The 22,432-nt window shown below is 38.1% G+C and overlaps 2 protein-coding genes across 3 annotated transcripts; one reads left to right on the top strand and one right to left on the bottom strand.

Annotated features, from left to right (window-relative positions):
• The first annotated feature begins 147 nt into the window (after window positions 1-147).
• casp7 (caspase 7, apoptosis-related cysteine peptidase) lies at window positions 148-13,547 on the top strand. 2 transcript variants are annotated; one of them, XM_041269325.1, is made up of 7 exons: window positions 148-345; window positions 1,394-1,500; window positions 9,490-9,638; window positions 10,154-10,282; window positions 10,878-11,053; window positions 11,907-12,045; window positions 12,428-13,547. In XM_041269325.1, the coding sequence occupies exons 2-7, from the start codon at window positions 1,394-1,396 to the stop codon at window positions 12,652-12,654; spliced, it is 927 nt and encodes a 308-aa protein (XP_041125259.1). In that variant the 5' UTR covers window positions 148-345; the 3' UTR covers window positions 12,655-13,547. The 2 variants fall into 2 exon arrangements, with proteins under 2 accessions (XP_041125259.1, XP_041125260.1); XM_041269326.1 differs by lacking the exons at window positions 148-345; window positions 1,394-1,500 and adding an exon at window positions 7,174-7,384.
• A 1,342-nt stretch (window positions 13,548-14,889) lies between these two features.
• Window positions 14,890-17,458, bottom strand: LOC121325344 (E3 ubiquitin-protein ligase TRIM39-like). Its single transcript, XM_041267773.1, has 5 exons — window positions 17,216-17,458; window positions 16,795-17,028; window positions 16,369-16,388; window positions 15,919-16,061; window positions 14,890-15,712 (listed from the first exon to the last, which is right to left on the bottom strand). Exons 1-5 carry the CDS (start codon window positions 17,318-17,320, stop codon window positions 15,153-15,155), a joined length of 1,062 nt encoding a protein of 353 aa, XP_041123707.1. The 5' UTR covers window positions 17,321-17,458; the 3' UTR covers window positions 14,890-15,152.
• Between the last annotated feature and the right edge of the window lie 4,974 nt (window positions 17,459-22,432).

Genomic DNA, 22,432 nt, shown 5'->3' with positions numbered 1-22,432 from the left:
ATTCTATGACAAGATCCACACTGTGAAGCATTCAGTTGAATTTATTATTATTTCAATTTGTAATACTTTTACTTTCAAAATAACTCAAACATAGTCCAGTACAAACGAGGTTTGTTAATAGGTGGGAAGAAAACAGATATATCTAATACAAGTGTGTGCCTGTCGCTTTAAACTCTGAGGCTCTACAGTAAGGAAGTTTAGTGCATTCTATGTTTTCGTTTTCTTCCTGTTCGTTTCACTGTGACTGGCCCTTGGCTGAAATCGAAAGAGCATTTGAAATAAAAGTTTGTTAGAGACACCGGTACTTGAGTTGAACTAAAACTCAAAGACAAACTAAGAGAGAAAGTAAGTGATTTGAAATATCTAATGTTATTTTGTTTCTGATTTGTTTTTGTTTGTTTGGTTTTTTTTTTTTTTTTTTTTCACTTGTAAAACTATACAGTACCTGGCTGTAGAATATTTGTGAATCCGACTGTGTAGCTAGTTAACTGCATATTTACTGATGTATATTTACTAGTATAAAGGCATTTTATATTGCTGAATACCTACGATATGTTCCACATTTATGAAATAGGACCGGTATAGTTTATTGCAATCAAAAATGCAACAGCAAGAACACTGCATTTAATCTGGTAAACCATAGCTCACTTTAAGAGTAAAACAGACTGCAGTACACTACAGTATAAAGCACTTTACAGCAAATTACTACCGAAAATTGCGGTATTTACTGTAAAACACGTATTTCTAGAAGGGAAAAGACTTTTTGAAAGGAATCGGTAATTAAATAATCCAATTTCAAAATGGAACACTACGTGTTTATAAATGTACAAGAAGGAGAAGCGATTAGAATAAAGGCGTGGACGGAGTAAAATATATTAAAATTTTACACCGTGTGTCATTTAGTAGTTTCTGATGTACAGTACTTGTCATGCTTAATATCAGTCACTGCCTATTTGTAGATGCTATTATGGCTGTAAACACTTTACTGCAGTTAGAGATACCTCCTTCAGTCCTAGTTTCGATACAACAGATTTACAGCACATTTCTCAATGTATTATTAGATTAGCAACCTGTGTTTTACAGCACATTTCTCAATGTATTTGATTAGAAACCTGTGTTTTACAGCATATTTCTCAATTCATTTGATTAGAAACCTGTGTTTTACAGCACATTTCTCAATGTATTATTAGATTAGCAACCTGTGTTTTACAGCATATTTCTCAATTCATTACATTAGAAACCTGTGTTTTACAGCACACTTCTCAATGCATTATATTAGAAACCTGTGTTTTACAGCACGTTTCTCAATGCATTATGAGATTAGAAACCTGTGTTTTACAGGACATTTCTCAATGTATTATTAGAACCCCTCACGGCACATTTCTCAATGCAGATGGCGGATGAGTCTTCTGCTCCCCATAGAGAGGAGGAGGTCGAACCAATGGGAGATACAACCGATGCGAAGCCGGACAGAAAAGGAAGGTTCTCTCTGTTTGGAAAGTAAGTGAGCCTTGACATGCCTGAAGTTTCACTTCACTGAAGTACTGTCAACAGTCGACTAGGTGCATGGACAGACATGGGGTGATACTGATGGCACCCACAGCCCTGTTTTAAAAGTAGAATTAGCAGCCAACAAACAACATTGCAACTCAAACCACGTTTGACATGGGCAGCAGAAGTTTTTTTTTATATATATATAGATTGTTTTGCTTTGGTTTTCTCGTTGTCTGTCAGCAAATTCAGTAGCCTGTGTTTGTTAATACAGTACCCAAGAGAAGGAGGGGCAATACAGTATTAAACTAACCCTAAACAGAAATCATATTGTAAATGAAAAACTGGGTACAGGTAATTCAATTCCTAAAAGCTCTCTGGCGCACCCTGCTGGAATAAAAAGTATTGCTCTTACACTTCAGCTGCACCGGCAACTGCGGTATACTGTGCCGTCTGTGGCACAGGGGCGTTTTTCTACGGTTGTAGCCCAATTTTTGTGACGTTTCATCTCCAAAACGGAAAGCAGATGAAGGAACAGGAAAGTAGAACCAGAAACACGTGTTTGCTGGTGCAAGACTTCAGTAAAACTGGTTGGACAGGCTGTGGTTTACAACGTACCTCAACAGACTCCCTTTAACAGAAAGGCCTAAGTTGAAAGAGGTGTCGATGAACTTATCTAGCTTGTACTACATTGACCGTTTAGCCAGAAAAGAAAAAACGTGTGAATAACACCCTTTGTTTATTCAAAGCTGATAACTCTCTGGGCTTGTTGTATTAGAGCGGGTGGAGTGTCCACGTGCGCGATTAAAAATTCATTTCACGATTGAAGACACTGATAAAGACTGAATTAGTTAAATTTAATTTAGATCTATTATGTTTTGAGGGTGTAATAGAATACTAAAATAGGCGCCAATCCTATTGTATTTGCGTTGCCTGGTAAAATATGTGATGAAAATAAACTGCTCATCCTATTTTTCTTGAGTTTAATAAGAGCAGAGGTAAAACAAAATCGTTTTTTTCTTTTTTTTTTTTTTTTTTTTTAAGAAGGCCTCGGAGCTTAAACCTTTTTAAAATGGCATGCTAGTACTGTATTCCAAATAGCAACCATAAAGCCCTTTTCAAAAACACGTGGCTGATGTGAATTTACAGTACTCAAGATCTTGGTATTAACACTTTTCCCACTAGGTGGTGCTGTAGACTTGTCATACATTATTAGCAATTACCGTACACCTTTGAGTTCACATTTTCGTCAAACTACATGAGTAGAATTAGTAATAGGCTAGATTTGTCCCTGACACATGCACACTCTCCAAGAAACTGCTTCAACCTCAAAATGTCCAAGTCATTAAACGACTCATTTTCATTACTTGTCATGGTTTCAAAAATTGTTCAGAGAAAAGCAATTTAGTATTGTCTGACATCACTCGCATGGAGTTTTAATGACATGAAATATCTGTTTCCTGTTGTTGAAATACTTTAGCATATTATTTAATCCCAAATCTTCGGTCTAGAGCCCACAAACACTATCCCAAGATGTATAATTGAGAAAGTACTGTGTATTTTTGTAATAATGCTTAGATCTATCTACAAGTGTACATCAAAGCAGTACACTGTACATCCAGTGGAATTTCAAAGCAGTTCTATTTGGGGTATCCAGAAATGCATCCACAGTGAATATAGAATGGCATTGTAATTGAATGCTGTAGTTTTCTCTCACACACATACCAAAGGGCTGCTTGTGGGTTTCAACAGGTAATGTTATGCCACACAGGTTCTTGGTGTAAGCAGTTGATTTGATTTTTGTCAGGATTGGACATTGGTATTGCCTAGGCCCTACACGGTTACTGACCTTTTAGAGCAAATATCACACTGTAGCTGTACACAGGCATATACCTAAAACAATAAATATCACACTGTAGCGGTACATAAGCATATACCTAAAAACAACAAATATCACACTGTAGCTGTACACAAGCATATACCTAAAAACAATAAATATCACACTGTAGCGGTACACAAGCATATACCTAAAAACAACAAATATCACACTGTAGCGGTACACAAGCATATACCTAAAAACAACAAATATCACACTGTAACACAGTAACACTTGTGTAACAACGAAAAGGTCAGGTAATGGTAATAAATACACTTTCAAACTGTAACATTTATACAGGTCATCATGGGTGACTTTCTGCAGTAATGTATTATCTAAATGCATTGACGTTCTTCATTAAAAAAAAAAAAAAAACGCTGTGTGAGTAATCCGCGGTCCATTGTCGCCGCACAGGCCTTGTCCAGTCAGTTGTGAAAGCAGCGCAAGTATAAGAGTTTTTGCTCGTTTTGTGGCATGAAGTTTGGTAGAATTTGTGAAGCCACAAAGACTTCAGTGGAATACCCTGTGACTCCCTCTATTGCTGTAACCTGTGTTCTCACTGCACTTACAAACAGCAGCAGTGATTCCCCACATGGGATTGTCTTGTCGTGGGCGAGGTATACGGTATGGAATATCTGGAGTGTGCGCTTGCTTGTCACACTCACATTGTTACACTCACTGTGGTGGAAGTCAGGTCCAGCTTGTTTTCATGATTACTGAAAGCTCTCGTTTTTTTTTTTTTTTATCAGTTTTTTTTTTTTTTTTTTTTAGATGTACGTTTTTGTTTATAGACATGTTTCTGTCTTGCAATAAATTCCAGCAAATCATATGATAGCTGCCTGTGCACACTGGTCAGTTGGTCAGTGATGGGAATGCATTTAAAGGGCTCAGGGTAAGATAGCCCTAACCCTGTACCTTGCTGATCAATGTTCAAAACTGTCTTATCTATCTATAGAGGACATGCTTACAAAATGTTAGAATCTCTGTAGGAAAAGGAATATTTGAGCTGCAGTACACCACAAAAGGGAGTAGTCTGTGGCAGATTAATGGAATTCTAGATTAAGTGTGCTATCATTGCTCTCTTAGATAGATACATAGTGTCTGATACATACCTAAATTACCTGACTGACTGTTTACAAAAGAGATCATTTTGTTGTGGGGTTGTGGGTGCTTATACAATAGTTCACAAAGGAATAAACTACTGCTCTGCTGGTTAAAATAAAGCAGATGTTGCAATCTACGCAGCAGATACTGATCTGTAAAGGAGAAACTGCACCTTTACTTTAAGGGAGTGTAGCTGATGTGCTGGGTTAATTTTTTAGAATTTCCCTTGCCAAAGTGACAAATAACACCAGTGTAAAGCCAACATTTACTGATGCTACACTATGTATTTCTGTCTGTATTATAGTATATAAAAATACTACAGCACCTTTCATGACAAAATGATTATGGGAAGTAAAACAATCTGTGCATTTACTGGCACCAAATGTTGACGTGATTAAAGTGGCATTTAAAAAAAAAAATGTAGTGGTGTTTTAAATTTGCTGTTTCCTTGTCGAAGTAAAATTAGGCTTACTTTCAAAAGCTGACAATGGCTCTGATATGGAAGACTAATATTAAATATTTATATGGAATAATCAAGTCACAGCTCAAGGTTACCTATTAGCAGTGTACCTGTATGGCTATGATGACCTATTAGCAGTGTACCTGTATGGCTATGATGACCTATTAGCAGTGTACCTGTATGGCTATGATGACCTATTAGCAGTGTACCTGCATGGCTATGATGACCTATTAGCAGTGTACCTGCATGGCTATGATGACCTATTAGCAGTGTACCTGCATGGCTATGATGACCTATTAGCAGTGTACCTGCATGGCTATGATGACCTATTAGCAGTGTACCTGCATGGCTATGATGACCTATTAGCAGTGTACCTGCATGGCTATGATGACCTATTAGCAGTGTACCTGCATGGCTATGATGACCTATTAGCAGTGTGCCTGCATGGCTATGATGACCTATTAGCAGTGTGCCTGCATGGCTATGATGACCTATTAGCAGTGTACCTGCATGGCTATGATGACCTATTAGCAGTGTACCTGCATGGCTATGATGACCTATTAGCAGTGTACCTGCATGGCTATGATGACCTATTAGCAGTGTGCCTGCATGGCTATGATGACCTATTAGCAGTGTACCTGCATGGCTATGATGACCTATTAGCAGTGTACCTGCATGGCTATGATGACCTATTAGCAGTGTGCCTGCATGGCTATGATGACCTATTAGCAGTGTGCCTGCATGGCTATGATGACCTATTAGCAGTGTGCCTGCATGGCTATGATGACCTATTAGCAGTGTACCTGCATGGCTATGATGACCTATTAGCAGTGTACCTGCATGGCTATGATGACCTATTAGCAGTGTACCTGCATGGCTATGATGACCTATTAGCAGTGTACCTGCATGGCTATGATAGCAGTGTACCTGCATGGCTATGATGACCTATTAGCAGTGTACCTGCATGGCTATGATGACCTATTAGCAGTGTACCTGCATGGCTATGATGACCTATTAGCAGTGTACCTGCATGGCTATGATGACCTATTAGCAGTGTACCTGCATGGCTATGATGACCTATTAGCAGTGTGCCTGCATGGCTATGATGACCTATTAGCAGTGTGCCTGCATGGCTATGATGACCTATTAGCAGTGTACCTGCATGGCTATGATGACCTATTAGCAGTGTACCTGCATGGCTATGATGACCTATTAGCAGTGTACCTGCATGGCTATGATGACCTATTAGCAGTGTACCTGCATGGCTATGATGACCTATTAGCAGTGTACCTGCATGGCTATGATGACCTATTAGCAGTGTACCTGCATGGCTATGATGACCTATTAGCAGTGTGCATGGCCTGCATGGCTATGATGACCTATTAGCAGTGTACCTGCATGGCTATGATGACCTATTAGCAGTGTACCTGCATGGCTATGATGACCTATTAGCAGTGTACCTGCATGGCTATGATGACCTATTAGCAGTGTGCATGGCTATGATGACCTATTAGCTGCATGGCTATGATGACCTATTAGCAGTGTGCCTGCATGGCTATGATGACCTATTAGCAGTGTACCTGCATGGCTATGATGACCTATTAGCTGATGGCTGAGGGTACTTGATTTGGGTTGTGTAATAAATGTATGGTTATCTGTGCTCCGATTGGTTGAAGCAACCTCAAGATTTGTGCAGTATTATAGGCTTGTGCTTTCAACACACAAGTCTTATATTGGTTAAGCTACCATCTGACAGCATGAAGGGAGACAGATCTACCGTTCTGCAATCATGAGTGAGGTGCAATGGACTCACCTCTTGGGTGTACACCTGTAGATGTTTAGAGAAGAGGAAGTCTGTCATTCCGGTCTGCTCAGTTGGTTACTCAAGTTGAAATGTATACAGCATATATTTTGCATATATATATATATATATGTGTGTGTGTGTGTGTGTGTGTGTGTGTGTGTGTGTGTGTGTGTGTATATATATGTGTGTGTGTGTGTGTATATATATATGTGTGTGTGTGTGTGTGTGTGTGTGTGTGTGTGTGTATATGTGTGTGTGTGTGTGTGTGTGTGTGTGTGTGTGTGTGTATATATGTGTGTGTGTGTGTGTGTGTGTGTGTGTGTGTGTGTGTGTGTGTATATATAAAGGTTCCCTATGCCACCCGATTCTGTGCTCGTCAGCAGAGGGGTCAGAGGCCTGGATGACCTCAGCAGGATGGCAGGTCACAGGCACTTTGTGTTTGAATAGCCCTTTAGAACAGTCCAGCGTGATTCACTTGCTGACTCAGGGGTATGCATGGCCTGAGTGTACACCAGCATGCTTTACTCTTTATAGAGTAGCATTGAGCATGTTAGGCTCCTAGCACAACTATAAAGGGTAAAGTTCTTTAAAAAATAAAATAAACAACTTTTCAGATGCAGAGTGGAGTACCACTGAATGAGGAGCCCAGGTATGTGTGTTTCTTTTAAACATTTTCATTTAGCATGATGTTTGTGTAGTTTGATGATGTCACATGACTAATGTTATCTGGCACCAATGCTGTATCTCTTTAAATCCTACAGTACCGTGTACTAGTCTGTCCTGATTTGGATTGTGTGTTTCTTGTAAATTTGGTAGGAAAGTTCTTATATGTGCCAGTAAATCTGCCTCTTCTTCACACTTTAGCACAGCTGTTCTTCATTTTGTCAGTGTTGTGAAACTCCTCTGGCAAAGTGTTAAGGGTAAGTTTCTCTGTAACCTAATACAGCTGCCATGTGGTCATGAGACTATAGGCTAAAGGCTATAGGCCAAACACATTGAGATGTGTTCTTCACATTCAGTGCACACTGTATTCTATCTTCAAGTCATACTGTCAACACCAAACATCTCAGAGAACATTTGAGCTTTTGACTTGATATTTGGAAGGTTATATGAACACTACAAGCTAAACATGTCCTTGACATTGCCCAGTCTGACACATTGCCCACATATTAAAATCATGTGACATTTCAGGATTCTTCCTGACAGAGACAACACACGTTGAGATGTTGCCTGTTTGGGTCACAGCTGCATTCTTTACTTCTCTCAGTCAAGTTTGGTTTTTAAGCTTTCACTAACAGGACAGAGTGACATGAAATGCATCACTGTGTAATCCTCTGAGAGATGCAGAACTGTTCACTTTGAGATTTAAGTGGAATTCTGTTGTGCCATGTATAATTACAAGATTAATGAAAGTGCTTACAGTAAAGAATAGGGCCAACAACTACTATTATCTATGATTGTGTTTGAAGGAAATTACTTAAATAATATGTACATGATGATGGTAACTGATGATCAGATAACCAATTTATATCTTAAACACTATTTTCATTCTGTGGTTTATAATATATAGTGGTGTGCAATAGTTAGAAGAGTAATTCTATCTGCATTTCTGCAATACAATAGTAGAGGTCAAAAAGAGGCAACACACTGTACAGGTAGGTAAGCCACGTGTGCTACATGAATACCCTAGAATAATGCATTCTTCAGAACAAGCCCCCCATTAATCCACCCCCACGAGGGAGGACTGAGTCCGAAAGGGTTTTGTAATGCGCCCTGCGTGTCTTTCCAGAAACGTTGGGTGCATTTAAACTACAAGAGCAGTAAAGTTAATTTAGACAACTTAGACAGGTTATTGCTTCCCTGGTGTTTTTTCAATATCTGTGCAATTATACCAGTCAATACTATTGTCAATATGCATACTATTTTGAGCACATTTATGAGTCTTGGGTGACTCATTTTTAAAATAGCATAATACCGGTGATCAAATCTCCAAAGGTGTTTTATTTTGTAGTACTGTACACAGTGATACCAGTAACTGTAGTTTAGCAGTGCATTCATTCAGACATTGCAAAGCAACTTTAAGCGTTGCTTTAAAGCAACTTTAAGCGTTGCTTTAAACTTTAAACTTTCAGCCCATTGACTGTTTGCCAAGCAGCACAATGGCAAGATCTCTGTGGAGGTACATGTTTGGGGAATAAGGGACTAATAAAAGAAATAACTTTTCCAGTCAGCGCAATCCATAACTCCAAACAGTTATTTCACAACAACTGATCAACATAATTCCAGCCCACAAAGCCACAGGACAAACACATGCAACGTTTAGTCCATGCAAAGTTCACTCTGAGCTTCAACAATGAGTTTGTTACAAGGGCTTCTAGTTGGTAATGAGTGTTAATTGAGAATGTCATAGTTTCTTTCTGTGAAATATACTGCAGCCTCAAACTTAACCTTCCCCTTTGCTCAACCTGCATCCCGTTTTGAAGGTCTATACCCTGCAGTGAGCTGTAAGAATTGCACGTTGGATGTCAATAATTGTCATTCTGGGCTTCTTCCTGTAGATATGTGAAGATTGATGTGAAGGCTGGTTACAAGGTAGATGAAAACAGTACTCAGTGAATAATCAGCTGGACAGGTGGACTAGCTGTTCTTTCCTGTCACAATCGCTTTCTGTTTTGCTTGTGTAATATGCGCTGATGCTGTTTTTACAAGATCTTTCTGCTGAAGTGCCCATGTGTGTTTTGTTGTCTTCAACAGTAAGAAAAAGGATGGCCAAGGTCTGGAGCAGGACCCCTCTTCTGACAGTCATAACAGAATTGTTTCACGGGCCTTCCAGTATAAGATGAACTACAAGAGGCTTGGGAAGTGCATCATTATCAACAACAAAAACTTTCATGTGAAAACAGGTATGACCGCTTTCAGCTGCACAATGTCTGTTGTTATATGACAAGCGGAATCTCCCTGCCATTCAAGTGTTTAAGCTCAGCATACCCAAATCCCTTGTACACCTGCTGCACCCTGTACTCGTCACTTACAATAATGCATGGCCAAGGAAAACCGGTACTGTCAGCTCTGCAGCTACACTGATTCTGGCTCACTGAGGATCGTGGGCACTGTATCTATTTCCTTGAAGATCCCTTTATTTATAAAGGATTTATGTATTTATTTAACTGTTCATATTGCTTATCCCATTAAGATGCAGCATAATTTTTTCCAGGCACACATCAATCATAAAATCTAAACTCATACAGCAGTTATAACTAAAAGGTATATGTTCTATGTTCTTTAAAAAAAATAATAAAATAATGTGAAAAGAAGCAATATGTGACAACTTTCTCACATCTCTGTAAATGCAGCCCCACAGGATAAGCTCTGCAGAGTTTCTGTAGCATTAGTTTTTTTTTTCTCTCTCTTTCTGTAGGCATGACAGTACGGAACGGCACAGACAGGGATGCTGGAGAACTGTTTAAGTGTTTTAAAACATTGGGCTTTAAAGTTTGTATTTACAACGACCAGACGTGTCAAAACATGGAGAAGCTGCTCAGAGATGGTCAGCACACTCTTACTACTTTGCTACTTCCTAATCTGTTGTTGGAAATGTAGAAGAGGGTTATTATGTAGAAAACATGGCTTGATGTTTAAAACCGTAGATCAGTGGCTAATGCTTGGGTTGGGATGCATCCTTTGAGGTGTAATGCGATCCAATGAAACACTGCTACAGAGAATACTGGGAGTCAGGGAGTGGAGAGAGAGTAAGTGTATAGGACAGTGTGGACACCTGGTTTGCAAAGCTGTTGCATAAGGTGTGCATGTAACTCTAAATCAGATTCGAGACAAGAGTAGAACAAGCATTAAAGATAGAGATTAAACAGACGCTACGTCCATCAAATAACGGCACTTTGAGTTTGTTTTTAACTGCTGAGAACAGACATTAAAATAGTACCTCTTCTTTAAAGTGTCTGCTGACACCAGTACAGGATCATTAATTCTAGTATTAATGCTTACTTTAAGAAAAAAAAGGAGTGTATTCAGTTAAACTAAAAAGTGACAGATCAAAATAACTGCCAAAGTACATAGAGCGAGCTATTTTATCAAGTGAGTAAGGAAGTACAGTGGTTTGAAATGGTTTATTTCTAAATCTCTAGCCTCGGAGGAAGACCACAGTGACAGTTCATGCTTTGCCTGCATCCTTTTAAGCCATGGCGAGGAAGGCATGATCTATGGCACGGATGGAGCAATGCCAATCAAGACTGTGACCTCCCTGTTCAGAGGAGACATGTGCAAGAGTCTTGTGGGCAAACCCAAACTCTTCTTCATTCAGGTACATTTCTGCCACGAACGGGATCGACTTTTAGAAATTACACCTAGCACCCCTCTAGAGTCATTTAATATATAGATGCCATAGTTTCCTTCAAAAATTGAACCCAAATAGTTTTTTTTAAAAGTCTCAATCCAAATGAGATCTGACTAGTCCAATAACTGTATATGCTTTATCTTGTTAGATCTACGGTATGCACTGTGTGTACCACATATTTCACATGCAATACAGCTATTTTAAGCCTTTGCTAGTCGCCTTTGAGTTCTTGCTTCATGTTACCATTGTCAAGTATTAAAAGAACAATACAGACATTGTCTTTTTTGTTTTTTTACCACCTGGAAACAGAAGAATGAAGAAGGATGTGCAGTGTTGTGTGTTGTGTGTTTTGTTTCAGTAAAATTCTGTGGGTGTAGGGGAATTTCCAAACTTTTTTAAGTGTGTAGGGATTTTGTTTTTTTAAACTGGTTCTGGTTTGTAATTTTTCTGTACAGGATACCGATTTATTATATTTTATTAATTCTGAGACAGTTGCAGGTACTGACATTTATATAGATATATATATATATATATATTATATATAATATATATATATATATATATATATATATATATATATATATATATATATATATATATATATAATATAAAAATATATGAACAACTGTTGAGTCCAAATTGATCAAGTAAACGTAGAAATTCAATTTGCATGTTACAGTGAAAAACAATACGAGTTTGGCTCAGAAAGATGTAGTGGCATGGCAAGCGTATAACAATAATATTATAATATTATTATTATTATTATTATTATTATTATTATTATTATATACACTAATGAATGTATGTGTTTTGCATTCAGGCATGCAGGGGCTCTGAATTTGATAATGGCATTCAGACTGATTCCGGACCTCCAAATGAATCCTTGGAAACAGATGCCAACCCTCAGCACAAAATTCCAGTTGAAGCCGACTTTCTTTTTGCATATTCCACAGTGCCAGGTAATCCCAGGGTTAACTTCAAACAGTATTAATAATATAACACCAACTGAACCACAATATCTGTGCATTCAGAGGTAAACATTTACATTCTTCATGCTTCTCCGTTATTGCAGTCTGGAAGCTACATTTATGTGTTTTTTTGTGTTTTTATTTTTGTGTCTCATAATGTTACTGGGCAACTTACAGAAAAAAATAACTATGAGGGAGGCCTTTATTACTGATTTTAAAAAGTCTTGTATTTAGAAATGCCAGTGTAGGATGGAGTTGAGTGTGTACCAGGCATTCGAATTCGTCGTGTCCTGTCCTGATATAACTGTGTGAGAGTGTACCAGGCATTCGAATTGCCATGTCCTGTGCTGATAGATCTGTGGGTTCATTCCAGGCTACTACTCCTGGAGGAACCCGGGACAGGGCTCCTGGTTTGTCCAGGCCCTCTGCAACGTCTTGAGTGAATACGGGAACCAGCTGGAGATCCTGCAGATTCTAACCAGAGTCAACTACATGGTGGCTACCAGCTTCGAATCATGGTCTGAAGACCCTCGCTTCAGTGAGAAGAAGCAGATACCCTGTGTGGTGTCCATGCTCACGAAAGAACTCTACTTTAGCTAATGCTGAAGTTGACCATTAGTTGGTCGCACATTCAGGGAGATTATAATACAGCTCAGCTTCTTCAGTGGCACGTAAAGTGCAAAATAGTCTGTTGCCCTTGAAACTTGTCACATTGACCTTTGCAGACAGGTAGCATTTTTAGAATCATTTCCCAGTTAAATGGGATTCAGCCAGTTTAAGCATCACGACACAATATTGATATATATACTTCTTCGTGCATGAATTACCACTTCTCACAATCCCCTGGTGGGCAAGAGGGGATGAATTAGTGCAGAATAAACCGTGAATTTGTTGGGAAGGGAGGGAAGGGAAAGGGGAACCTTAATGTTTTTAAATTATGAGGAATTAAGAGGGCTGAATTCAAAAATAATTACTTTATTATTTCAGCTGCCAAACCTTACAGCAAGTAAGAGAGATTTTTTAGCATCAGTATATTTTGTTTTTCAGGGAGCAAGTAGTAATTTGTTTTCTGTACAGTAACATGTTAATTCCTCATGCCATGTTTAATTATTCATGCCTCTGTTTCTGTTGACTCGGTTCATGAACCCTGATATTTACAATATTGCACAATATTCAGTCTTAATCCCTAACATTTTGTTCTGTTTTCAGTCACGATCAGTATATTCGCAATCATAATAATAAACTTTGAAGGTTGAACTGTCAATTTTTTAAATGGTATTTGTTTTAAATTTGTTTCCGTTTAATTAAAAAAAAAAAAAAAAAAAAAAAAATATGTATTTAGTAAACTTCCTTCAAAAACAAGCCCACTTGAATTTGAGCTTGACAGCCTGTAAAACACAAACCTTGTGCAGAGTCCTGGACAAAAGTTTTGCATCACCTTCTAGAATTAACTGATTTTGCTTCATAAAGTCAAATGGAACCTGCTGAATAATGTTATGTTAACATATTGAATTACATACCTCTTTGTGGTTTTACATATACTTAACGAAAAACTGGCACATTTATATTTCAAAATTTTATATAAAATACTTGACTACTATTATGACTTCCAGTAGACTTTTGATATATCATGTTGTAGTTCCTTTGATTACATGATCTTAAATAAAAGATCGAAATTATGTTCATCTTGTTTTTTTCTTGTTTTTTTTAATTATGTCTCAATCCTAAAATTCTTGCTGATGCAAAACTTTTGGCCAGAGCTGTAGGGGTCTCTCTTAATGATCTAAACAGAGGTGTTTCTAAGTACCACTAGTAAGATCAGTCACAATCTAGAGCTGTTTAAAATAGACCACAATGTCCCTTAATGTTCTTTTAGTGTTGCTGATTGGTGCTTTATGATTCCTACCCATGGCTGTTCATCAAAACCTCAGCCACAAACACTGCCTTTTTTGTCAGTTTTCAGAAAGTTTTTCTTATGTGTAAAATGTTATATAATGGGGAGATGGACCCAATTTACCTTATTTAGTTTTTAAATATTCATTTGATCAATAAAATGCTTAAACACATTATTACAATAAAAATGACAAAGAAACAGTGGAGGGTCAGCACTGGTAGTGTACCAATAGTTCATACTTCTATTCTTCAGCCAACCCAGCACTCATAAATATTATTCCTTTTACATACACTTCAACCCAAACCAGCTGAAACAAGGAAACTGAATAAGACCAGACATTTCACGGAACTGGAGAGGTGGCAAAACTGAATGAATCCCTTGGGTACTGCTAAAGTTACTTGTGTATTCAAAACTGTGTTCAATTTTATTTCAGACAGCTTACAGAGATGTTTGTTTTTAATTTTGGAAGATTATTATGACAGAAGTGTATTAAATAAAAGATGTTCTCCATGTTTATAATAATCAAATATGGAGTCCTTCTAACTGAAAAACTATGATTGCAATCAGTACTTTACACAAGTCCAATATTAACTTGTATGTACACAGTCTGCAGTGCTAATTTCACTTTGACTTGAGTTACAGACTGTGAAATGTAACTTGTGAATACCCAAATTTTTGAAATAAATACAAATGATTACCTAATGCTTTGTCCATAGTTGTATTATAATTTACTCCATACATATCCAATGACAGATGAGGGGTGTTGTCACCAACAGTATTTCTTTATAATTGAAATGACCAGACCATGTCTTGTATTTAACATTTGTTGTTATTTATTCACTTGTATAACTGTGTTTCTTCACTTGCATAATAATTATATACTATATAATATAACTATATATATATATATATATATATATATATATATATATAATACAAACAGAAAAACAACAGACAATAATGTTTCTCAGAGATTTCGTGTGACCAGTTGACAGTTGCATTGTGCATTCCTTTACCATTTATCACTGAAGTACTTAACATGGGGAAGCATGCCTTAACCAGCTGGTTCTGCAGGGCCTGCCATTTGTCCCATACAGGGAAGCTTATACAGTCTCTGTTTGGATGTTTTTACCATTCCATATCTTGATGTCTTTGCAACCGTTTGAATTGCATTGCCTTCCTTCTTATTCATGCCAAGTCCTGCTCATGTTTTCAGAGAGCTGCAGATCTGAATCGCTTTGCGGTTGGTGCCTTCGTTGTCATGCCCGGGACACACAGCTGGGTAAAGGATATCCGTGAAGGTGCCAGCACAGAATGTGAACAGCTGCATCATGCTGTCAGCCCCGTGGAAGGAGATGACCCCGGCCGGGTAGCTGACATACACCCCGATCCTCTTAAAGACCTTGCTGATGGGCAGCGGGTAGGGTTGCCCATCGTGCCAGGCTGTGTACTCCCCATTGAAGTACTCCACGCACCACGATACCCCACTCCTGCCCAGCCAGCAGTCTTCCTCTCTGCCTTTCCGGGAGATGCTAGGGTATGTGACCCCCAGTTCCCAGTAGGTCTTGCCTCCTACATCTACCTCCCAATAGTGCCTTCCGTCTGAGAAGCCCTCTGTGCTGATAACGTTCAGAGTGGTGTCAAAGCGCACCGGGCTGTCAGGGAACTCCTGCCACTCGTCTGAGAAGGTGGCCGAAATGCCATCAGGGGAAATGACCAGCTTGGGATGGGCAGTCTCAGGGTCCAGCACAACTTTGGTGGCATCTTTGGTGAAGAGAAAAAAAGGAAGTAATGCAATTTCAAAAAGAAAGTCCGCTACTCCTGAAAGCTGTAGTAAGGTGAGTAAGCATATCAGTGCTGCACAATCCAACCCTTTACCAATGTGCTTCACCACCCTCCCCTTCAGAAAAAAATCAGTATTGAGGAGTCTTTTTCAGAAGCATTTCAAGTGCCCCCCCTAATCAACTTACAGCTCTGGAAGACTTTTCTAGTTACTGGGATCTGAGCGCGGATGAACAGCTGTAAATTATTGATAAGGCTCAGCAGCTGATTGGACTTGAAGTTGTCCAGCTGAACCAAATCAGGATTGCTGATGTTCATGACTTCTATAACTCTGATGAAAAATACAGAAAAAGCACTCTGTTAATAAACTGCAGGTTTCAAACTAGAATCTACTGAATAAGAAGTCACATTTACTATTGAAATACAGTATATTTATATGGCAGTTAATACAGAACTTTTATTTCATGTCTATTTAACAGGGTGTAGGAAGTAATGGTTTAACTCCTAGTGGAGCAACATACAGAAACATCATTAACTGCTGTAATGAACTAACTAAAGTTCATGACATGTTTCAAGAAACTTTTCTATACTAGTGTTGTGAATATATTGTGCAGTTTCAAAACTAATGCAGTACATACCTCTCTTCAGTCTTTGCATTCTGTAGAAGAGAAAATAAGTTAATCGCATTTTAGGTATTTGGATCATAAATACAAAGCAACTAATACCTTAAACACTACTGTTCACAAATAGTACACAAAAAGTAAAGGTTTGAATCGCTAGTTCCAAAATGGAATACTGCATTCCCCCATTGTAGCTGACGGCAATGTAATTTACCCGTAATTAATGATAGATACAAGGCTATGGAATCAACATGGAAGTTGCTGCAGAATTGCTTTTCTTCTCCAACGCTGCAGAATAATCATAAATAGCAACTTGTGCTTTTTAACACACGGCCGGCCCTTCTGTTGTTTCTGCTCTCTCTCCTTCAGAGAACAGGGTCTCATTGTAAATGACCAGGCATGTTAATAGAGCTACCCCCCTTTCTAATATCAAGTGCTCTATACCTTTGTGTAGGTTTGCTGTTTGTTCTGCTGCTGTTGAAGGCTGAGCTCTGCTAACTCTTGTTCAATATCTTGGGCTAGCAGGTGGCATTTTTCTATACGACAGTCAATGGTATGAACAGCCGCTTTGGCCTCTGCTTCAAGTTGGTCCAGGGTCACTTTCAAATCCTCTTCCAGCACCTTTACAATGTCTTCATACTTCTTTGAGATGGTTTCTCTCATAACCGTGGATTTCTTCTGCACAAATGGAAAAAAAGGTACATTTCAGGACGGCTTTGCTTTCAGGCTGAACCCAACAGTTTTTCCAAATGTTTATGAAGTGTATTTCTACACATGTAAAAACAATTAGCATTGTCCTGTATCTGACCAGCTTTAGAGCAGGACTTGCATTGCTGTCATTTTTAATAAGTTATATTTCACTTACCAATATGTCCTCTTGCTTTGCAGTCAGTTTTTTTATTCTGAATTTGAAAGTTTCCCTTTGTCTTTCCAGATACTCGCGGTGTTTCACAAGCATTTCCCACAGCATTTCGAGTCAAAGAAAAATAAAGTAATTTTGAAACTTAATCAAAGCAGTATACACTGAAGAAAGTGCTCACTTGAGATTTCAGAATTCAAAAGGCATTGCAAGAGCCTCTTTCATCTTCTGTGACTTTCAACTAAAGATTGAACCACAGCATGTGCTGTTTATATCAAGTAGCTCACATGTCACATTACCAGGAGCGATGTTGGTTACCCAAGTATGGTGTGCAGTGAATGCTTGCTTGCATCTGTTGCTTAGAAAACTATTCAGCCTGGTCTGTCATGTTTAATAAATTGTAGTCCAAGGCCACAGTCTTGAATCATGAATCGACAGTACATTGTATTACAGGTCAGCGTGCCCTAGGTGCATTCCAAACTGCTTGTCAGTCTTTCAGCTTTGTAGGTGGTAAAGGTGGTGCTTATGCCAGTGACTTCTATTAATAGTGACATCTATTGTTTTTCAAAGTGCAGGTCTTGATATACATGCCCTGCTGAGCTTGGGAGATGAACCGCTTGTACAATAGAAGACTTTTCTAGGGCAGAAGTTGAAGGGAATGGTGCCATAGTCTTGAATAATACTCAACAGGTGTGATACTATTGCAAAATGAAAACTCCACACACTGCACTGCAATTCCCCCCCCCCCCCCCCCCCCTTTGTTTTAGCTAATATCTTATTTGTACTTGTATGGTATAAAACCAACAGTGCTGTAATGGGGATTTACATTTGTTTCTACAGTATGTTTTCACAGATTCAGTCCAGTGACAGGAATAATTAACCTTTACAAAAAGTCATGGACCATATTCACAAAGCATTAAGTTGTGTTTCCTGCAATGTTTTGTGTAAAAGGAACACACAATATTAATATAACAGAACAAGAAAAAAACAACTAAGGAGCAACTCCTGTCAATTCTGCCCTTTTTGAATCTACACACAAAAAAAGAACGAACCTGCCAATGCTAGTCATATTTTGCATGACCACATTTACTGTAACAGACAACGGTGCTATGAGAAGTATTTTATCATTGTAATAGTTCCTGCTTGAGTGTTTGTTCCCATTTGTGAGATGATAGTGTCTGCCAGGACAGCAGAGCAGAGCTTTCAAAAACAAAGATTATTAATTCAGGTGTAACTCAGAAGCTAGATTCAAATAAATACTAAGTTGTCTGCGATTATAATATTTTTCTTGAACAGCTGTTTGTCAATGCTACTTTAGACTTGTCATTTGATTTGACCTTGTAACAAACCATGCATGCACACAGGTAATCACATGATCTTACCGTGATTAGAAGAAAGGGGGTATCTAAAAGAGCAGCCAGCCACAGGAAGGAGGCACTGTCATGTACTGGTGGGAATACCACACCGCTGGCTCTTAAGGCTCTGTGTTCCATTATGCTCTAATAATAAGGCATGACTTATTTAATTTAATAAGGTCAAAACTTATGTTATAAAAGATCTTTACTTATAAATGGCATTTATTTATATATTGCATGACTCTGAAACGTGAATATTTAACAACACAGCTCAACAAGGGAAAGTGTGCCTTAGTGTCTAATGTCTGTCAGATAACATTTAGACAAATATATTTTCTTTGGAACAAATCCATTCTTCTGTTGTTTATTCCAGACCCTTTCAGACCCTAAAAAAGCCTGAAACTGTATATTTTATACACAAATAAAAGCACAAGTTATAACACCAAGTAAGCAATACATATTATATGGAGAATCAAATTCACAGACTTCTTCTTGGTCTTTTCTTTCTCAATAAGCTACCACCATCCTATTCGACCTTTCAATCACATACCTACACCAGAAACTTAGTGACTCCTATTAATAAATGCAGAGAATCAGGGTCACTGCTGTCGTCACACGTACTGTGCAAACTCTCGGAGTGCTTATGCATTCATCGTAACAGCTGGTAATGAGCACTGATTCAGTGCCAGCTTCAACTGATCCTCATAAATTGTTACATTCTTTGAATCTGTCACGACCAGCAAATGCATTAGTGTCTATTGTGCACTTCAGAACACACAGCATGGCTGAGGACCTTGAAGATATTCGTGGATTATAATAATAATTGTATTTGTCATTGGCGTATTTGATGAAATGGGTTTTCTCATTAGTGCTGCAGACAATGAAGATACTTATCAGTGGTTGTGTTATTAATTCAGGGTAAAGACAAACTGATAACACGTCAAGTGGCAGCAATCACCCGTGAATATTAAACCCCGAATGGAGCTGAATTAAAAAATACTAAACAATTAAATACATTCAATGACAAACGATTCGACTAGAAGCTTTTTTCAATGCTTTCATAACAGACCTCAAGTGGAAACGTTTGTCATTTTAATTTGAGTTTCTTTTAGTATTTGTTAAGTGGCAGCAATGCACTCAAGTCTTCTACGTCTAGGTCCTGGCTGGTAAGTTTAATTGGAAGAGTGGGTGGTGCAGTGGTTGAAACAGTCATATAAAAGGAGAGCTCAGTAGACAGGGTAACAAGCAGCAGTGGTTTCAAATTATAAAACATATTAGCCAGTTGTTGTGTGTGTGCTTGTTGGAGTAAGCCAGAGGTTTTTTAATGGCTTATTTCCCCAGCTTACTATAAATATAATAGCTATGTTGTGTTTGTTGATGATGAATTGTTTTATGAAGCTTTTATGCTTGGTAAATGTAATCTTCATTAAGTTGAATATTGGCACCCTACACCTTGATAGCTCAGTCTGAGATAATTCACAATGCTGAATTACAACCCCAGTGAGTATATGTATGTATATATATATATATATATATATAATATATATATATATATATATATATTAGAACATAAGAAACATAAGAAAGTTTACAAACGAGAGGAGGCCACTCAGCCCATCTTGCTCGTTTGGTTGTTAGTAGCTTATTGATCCCAGAATCTCATCAAGCAGCTTCTTGAAGGATCCCAGGGTGTCAGCTTCAACAACATTACTGGGGAGTTGATTCCAGACCCTCACAATTCTCTGTGTAAAAAAGTGCCTCCTATTTTCTGTTCTGAATGCCCCTTTGTCTAAACTCCATTTGTGACCCCTGGTCCTTGTTTCTTTTTTCAGGCTGAAAAAGTCCCTTGGGTCGACACTGTCAATACCTTTTAGAATTTTGAATGCTTGAATTAGGTCGCCACGTAGTCTTCTTTGTTCAAGACTGAACAGATTCAATTCTTTTAGCCTGTCTGCATATGACATGCCTTTTAAGCCCGGAATAATTCTGGTCGCTCTTCTTTGCACTCTTTCTAGAGCAGCAATATCTTTTTTTATAGCGAGGTGACCAGAACTGAACACAATATTCAAGATGAGGTCTTACTAGTGCATTGTACAGTTTTAACATTACTTCCCTTGATTTAAATTCAACACTTTTCACAATGTATCCGAGCATCTTGTTAGCCTTTTTTATAGCTTCCCCACATTGTCTAGATGAAGACATTTCTGAGTCAACAAAAACTCCTAGGTCTTTTTCATAGATTCCTTCTCCAATTTCAGTATCTCCAATATGATATTTATAATGTACATTTTTATTTCCTGCGTGCAGTACCTTACACTTTTCTCTATTAAATGTCATTTGCCATGTGTCTGCCCAGTTCTGAATCTTGTCTAGATCATTTTGAATGACCTTTGCTGCTGCAACAGTGTTTGCCACTCCTCCTACTTTTGTGTCGTCTGCAAATTTAACAAGTTTGCTTACTATACCAGAATCTAAATCATTAATGTAGATTAGGAATAGCAGAGGACCTAATACTGATCCCTGTGGTACACTGCTGGTTACCACACTCCATTCTGAGGTTTTTCCTCTAATCAGTACTTTCTGTTTTCTACATGTTAACCACTCCCTAATCCATGTACATGTGTTTCCTTGAATCCCAACTGCGTTCAGTTTGAGAATTAATCTTTTGTGCGGGACTTTGTCAAAAGCTTTCTGGAAATCTAAATAAACCATGTCATATGCTTTGCAATTATCCATTATCGATGTTGCATCCTCAAAAAAATCAAGCAAGTTAGTTAGACACGATCTCCCTTTCCTAAAACCATGTTGACTGTCTCCCAGGACCCTGTTACCATATAGGTAATTTTCCATTTTGGATCTTGTTATAGTTTCTATAAGTTTGCATATAATAGAAGTCAGGCTTACTGGTCTGTAGTTAGCTGGTTCAGTTTTGTTTCCCTTTTTGTGGATCGGTATTACGTTTGCAATTTTCCAGTCTGTCGGTACCACCCCTGTGTCAAGAGACTGCTGCATGATCTTGGTTAGCGGTTTGTAAATTACTTCTTTCATTTCTTTGAGTACTACTGGGAGGATCTCATCCGGCCCAGGGGATTTGTTTATTTTAAGAGCTCCTAGTCCCTTTAACACTTCTGCCTCAGTTATGCTAAAGTTATTTAAAACTGGATAGGAACTGGATGACATGTGGGGCATGTTGTCAGTATCTTCCTTTGTAAAAACTTGTGAAAAGTAATCATTTAACATATTTGCTATTTTTTTTTCTTCCTCTACGATTTTGCCATTTGTATCTCTTAAACATTTAATCTCCTCTTTGAATGTTCTCTTGCTGTTGTAATATTGGAAAAACATTTTGGAATTGGTTTTAGCTCCCTTAGCAGTGTTTATTTCTATTTCTCTCTTGGCCTTTCTAACTTCCTTTTTGACTTGCGTTTGCAGTTCTGTGTACTCTTTCTGCGTACTTTCTTTTTGGTCCTTTTTTAATGCTCTGTAAAGTGCCTTTTTTTTCGCTGAATATTTTTTTTAATTGATCTATTAAACCATTTTGGCAATTTAGTTTTACATTTAGATTTGTCTACTTTAGGGATATAATTGTTTTGCACCTCTAGTACTACATTTTTGAAGAACAACCATCCTTCTTCTGTGGGTGTTTTCTCTATTTTACTCCAATCCACTTCTGTTAGTCTCTGTTTCATACCTTCATAGTTTGCTTTTCTAAAATTGTAAACCTTAGCTTTAGTCATTACTTTTGGGGATTTAAAAAACACTTCAAATGAGACCATGTTGTGGTCCGAGTTTGCTAGTGGTTCTCTGACCTCTGTTTTAGTTATTCTATCTTCGTTATTTGAAAAGACTAAATCAAGGCATGCCTCCC

This window comes from Polyodon spathula, chromosome 13 (assembly GCF_017654505.1).
Source record: "Polyodon spathula isolate WHYD16114869_AA chromosome 13, ASM1765450v1, whole genome shotgun sequence".
NCBI lineage: Eukaryota > Metazoa > Chordata > Actinopteri > Acipenseriformes > Polyodontidae > Polyodon > Polyodon spathula.
This window is presented reverse-complemented; position numbering and strand designations above follow the sequence as displayed.